The sequence below is a fragment of the Alexandromys fortis genome, unplaced genomic scaffold, assembly GCF_014885135.2.
Source record: "Alexandromys fortis isolate MF-2015 unplaced genomic scaffold, M_Fortis_MF-2015_v1.1 scaffold_240, whole genome shotgun sequence".
NCBI lineage: Eukaryota > Metazoa > Chordata > Mammalia > Rodentia > Cricetidae > Alexandromys > Alexandromys fortis.
The window spans coordinates 1,535,498-1,538,559 of record NW_026068133.1 but is presented as its reverse complement, the minus strand read 5'-3'; the positions used below and the strand labels follow the sequence as shown (position 1 = coordinate 1,538,559).

Here is a 3,062-nt window from a genome sequence, read left to right as displayed (position 1 = left end):
CTCCCTCCCTCCCTCCCTCCCTCCCCCCCAACCCCCACCCAGAGTCCGCATTTTGCTATGCTACACTTGTGGGCTTCAGAACAACCTGCAGACTTGGTTCTTTCTTCCACAGTGCGAGTGCCTGGACTCAAACTCAGGTCGCAAGGTTTGGCAGCTCCTTTACCGACCGAGCCATCTCCACACACCTCACCCTCCACTGCTCTTCTGAGACAGGTTTTCATGGCTTCAGATGTGTGGGGAGGATAACTGAACTCCTGACCCTCCTGCCTCTACCTTCCGACTGCTGGGATCTAAGGCACCGGGACAATGTGCTCAGCATGTTAGGTCTTTAATATATGTTTGGGAAGCCCCACTGTTGTCTGACACAGACACACCCAGTCCCATGCTCTTAGGAATCTATTCCTTAGGGTGGTACCCCAGCAGTTTTTGTTGGGGCGTCCCCTTTCTCTTCCACAGGAATAATGGGATGGTATGGGGGAGGCCAGCATGGATGAACATGCCTGCTTCCCCCACTGTTTTCTCTCCCCACAGGCCTACCCAGCTCAGCTCTCCATGTGGTCGTGAATGGGACTCCATCTCCACCCCTTGAACTCCAGCAACAACTCTTCCGAGTTCTTCTACCCACAGTCTTCCTGTGCTCCACAGCTTACTCATCTTCCTGTTTCCAGCATCCCTTCCCACAGTCCCCAGCCTTAGCCAGTCCTTCCTCTTTGTCCATCCCCAGAGGACACTGTGGTGACTTTACATAGTTCTCCGCTTCCTGCTGGCGTTCTAGCAGATGCAGTACTCCAAGCTGCATCTTCCCAACTCAATGCTGTCCTGTGTTATTTCCTGAGTCTTCTAGAACATTCCATCCCATTGGTACTTAATCGTGCCCATGCTTACTCCCTAAGACCTCAGTGAGCATGGTACCTGTGGTGTTTTCAACTCCTCCATAAACACCGCCTTCATCTGTTTTTTTTTCCTGCGCACCCATCTTTATGTCTGACTGCTTGCACAGACACTCCCATTGACATTAGAGCCACTTCTTGTCCAACCTTCATCCTGTCCTCTCAAGTTGTCCTTCTGCTTAGCCTTCCACAAAACAAACCTGGAACTCTGTCCTCGTGAACCATCTCCTATGATGTTCCCCTGAGCCTCCAAAGAGGGGGCTCAGGGGGCCTGATGGCCTCCCGCCCCCCGTGGCCCTGTAGCCCCAGCGGGCCAGGGGAAGAACCTAGGAAGCCCCAGCGCCCAGGATGGGCAACTGCACGTGGGAGGGCTGCCACGTGGACTCTCGAGTGGACCACCTCTTCCCGCCATCCCTCTACATCTTTGTCATCGGGGTGGGGCTGCCCACCAACTGCCTGGCTTTGTGGGCGGCCTACCGCCAGGTACGCCAGCGCAATGAGCTAGGCGTGTACCTGATGAACTTGAGCATCGCAGACCTGCTCTACATCTGCACGCTGCCGTTGTGGGTCGACTACTTCCTCCACCACGACAACTGGATCCATGGCCCCGGCTCCTGCAAGCTCTTCGGCTTCATCTTCTACAGCAACATCTACATCAGCATTGCCTTCCTGTGCTGCATCTCGGTGGACCGCTACCTGGCCGTGGCCCATCCGCTGCGCTTTGCCCGTTTGCGCCGGGTCAAGACAGCGGTGGCTGTGAGCTCCGTGGTTTGGGCCACCGAGCTGGGCGCCAACTCTGCACCGCTCTTCCACGACGAGCTCTTTCGAGATCGCTACAACCACACCTTCTGCTTCGAGAAGTTCCCCATGGAGAGCTGGGTGGCCTGGATGAATCTGTACCGTGTCTTCGTGGGCTTTCTTTTCCCCTGGGCACTCATGTTGCTGTGCTACCGCGGCATCCTGCGGGCCGTGCAGAGCAGTGTGTCCACGGAGCGCCAGGAGAAGGTCAAGATCAAGCGTCTGGCTCTGAGCCTCATCGCCATCGTGTTGGTGTGCTTTGCACCCTACCATGCCCTCCTGCTGTCTCGAAGCGCTGTCTACCTAGGTCGGCCCTGGGACTGTGGCTTCGAGGAGCGAGTCTTCTCCGCCTACCACAGCTCCCTGGCCTTCACCAGCCTCAATTGTGTGGCCGACCCCATCCTCTACTGCCTGGTCAATGAGGGAGCTCGCAGTGACGTGGCCAAGGCCCTGCACAACCTCCTGCGTTTCCTGGCCAGCGACAAGCCCCAAGAAATGGCCAGTGCTTCCCTCACCCTGGAGACACCCTTGACCTCCAAGAGGAGCACCACCGGCAAGGCCTCCAGAGCTGTCTGGGCAGTGCCTCCGACTGCCCAAGGGGACCAGGTGCCGCTGAAGGTGCTGCTGCCACCAGCACAGTGAGCTCCATCCTCATGCCCCACCCCTCCCTGCTGAATGCAAATGTATGTAAATATGACCGTGTGAATCTTCGTAAAACAAGGGGAAAAAAGTGGTTTTCCTGTCTTTCTCAGTCATCTTCCACCACGATTCCCAGTGATTCACTTTGACTGGCAGGGCCTGATGGGGGAATGACACAGTCCACATCAGTGGGCTCCCACAGGGGAAGTCAGCCTTGGAGAGTTTAGGATGAGGTGATAATTAAGCCAACTGTTTCTAATAGACAAAGACAGAAGAGCCTGGCTGATGGTACAGACTTGTAACCCAGCTACTTGGTAGGCTGAGGAAGGAGGACTTGGAAGTTCATGATGTACTTGGACCACAAAGTGAGACCCTGTCTTGAAAGACTAAGCACAACAAAGCCTGGGAATGTAGTCTAGCCACAAGTGTCTAGCTAGAATCCCCCAGTGAGGGGCTGGGGTGTGGCTCAGTGGTAGAGCTGCTGCCTAGAATTCATGCTTGTGAGAGTAATTCTTTCCTGTGTTTTAGAGAAAGAGTATGGTTATTTTTTTATCCCAGTCTGGACTGAGCTCATGGTCCTTTCTCAGCTTCTCAAGTGTTAGTCTTACAGGAGTGAACTGCTATGGAGCAGAGAGTTTCTGAGATTGACACGAACCACATTCTCTCAGTCTGAGACCTTGTAGGACAAGGGGTGTCAAAAGCAGATGAGGGCCATCCGGGCAGACTGGCTTAGAG

General features: G+C 55.0%; 1 protein-coding gene across 3 annotated transcripts in view; it reads left to right on the top strand.

Moving 5' to 3' along the window:
- Gpr4 (G protein-coupled receptor 4) overlaps positions 1-2,771 on the top strand; it is an 11,690-nt gene extending 8,919 nt beyond the window's left edge. For 2 of the 3 annotated variants that reach the window (XM_050126375.1, XM_050126377.1), the window contains exon 2: positions 532-2,771. In XM_050126375.1, coding sequence (XP_049982332.1) covers positions 1,239-2,330 — 1,092 coding nt within the window. In that variant the 5' untranslated portion in view covers positions 532-1,238 and the 3' untranslated portion in view covers positions 2,331-2,771. Of the gene's footprint in view, positions 1-112; positions 214-531 lie in introns of all 3 variants that reach the window. The other variant, XM_050126376.1, reaches the window with a different exon arrangement.
- Positions 2,772-3,062: the final 291 nt, after the last annotated feature.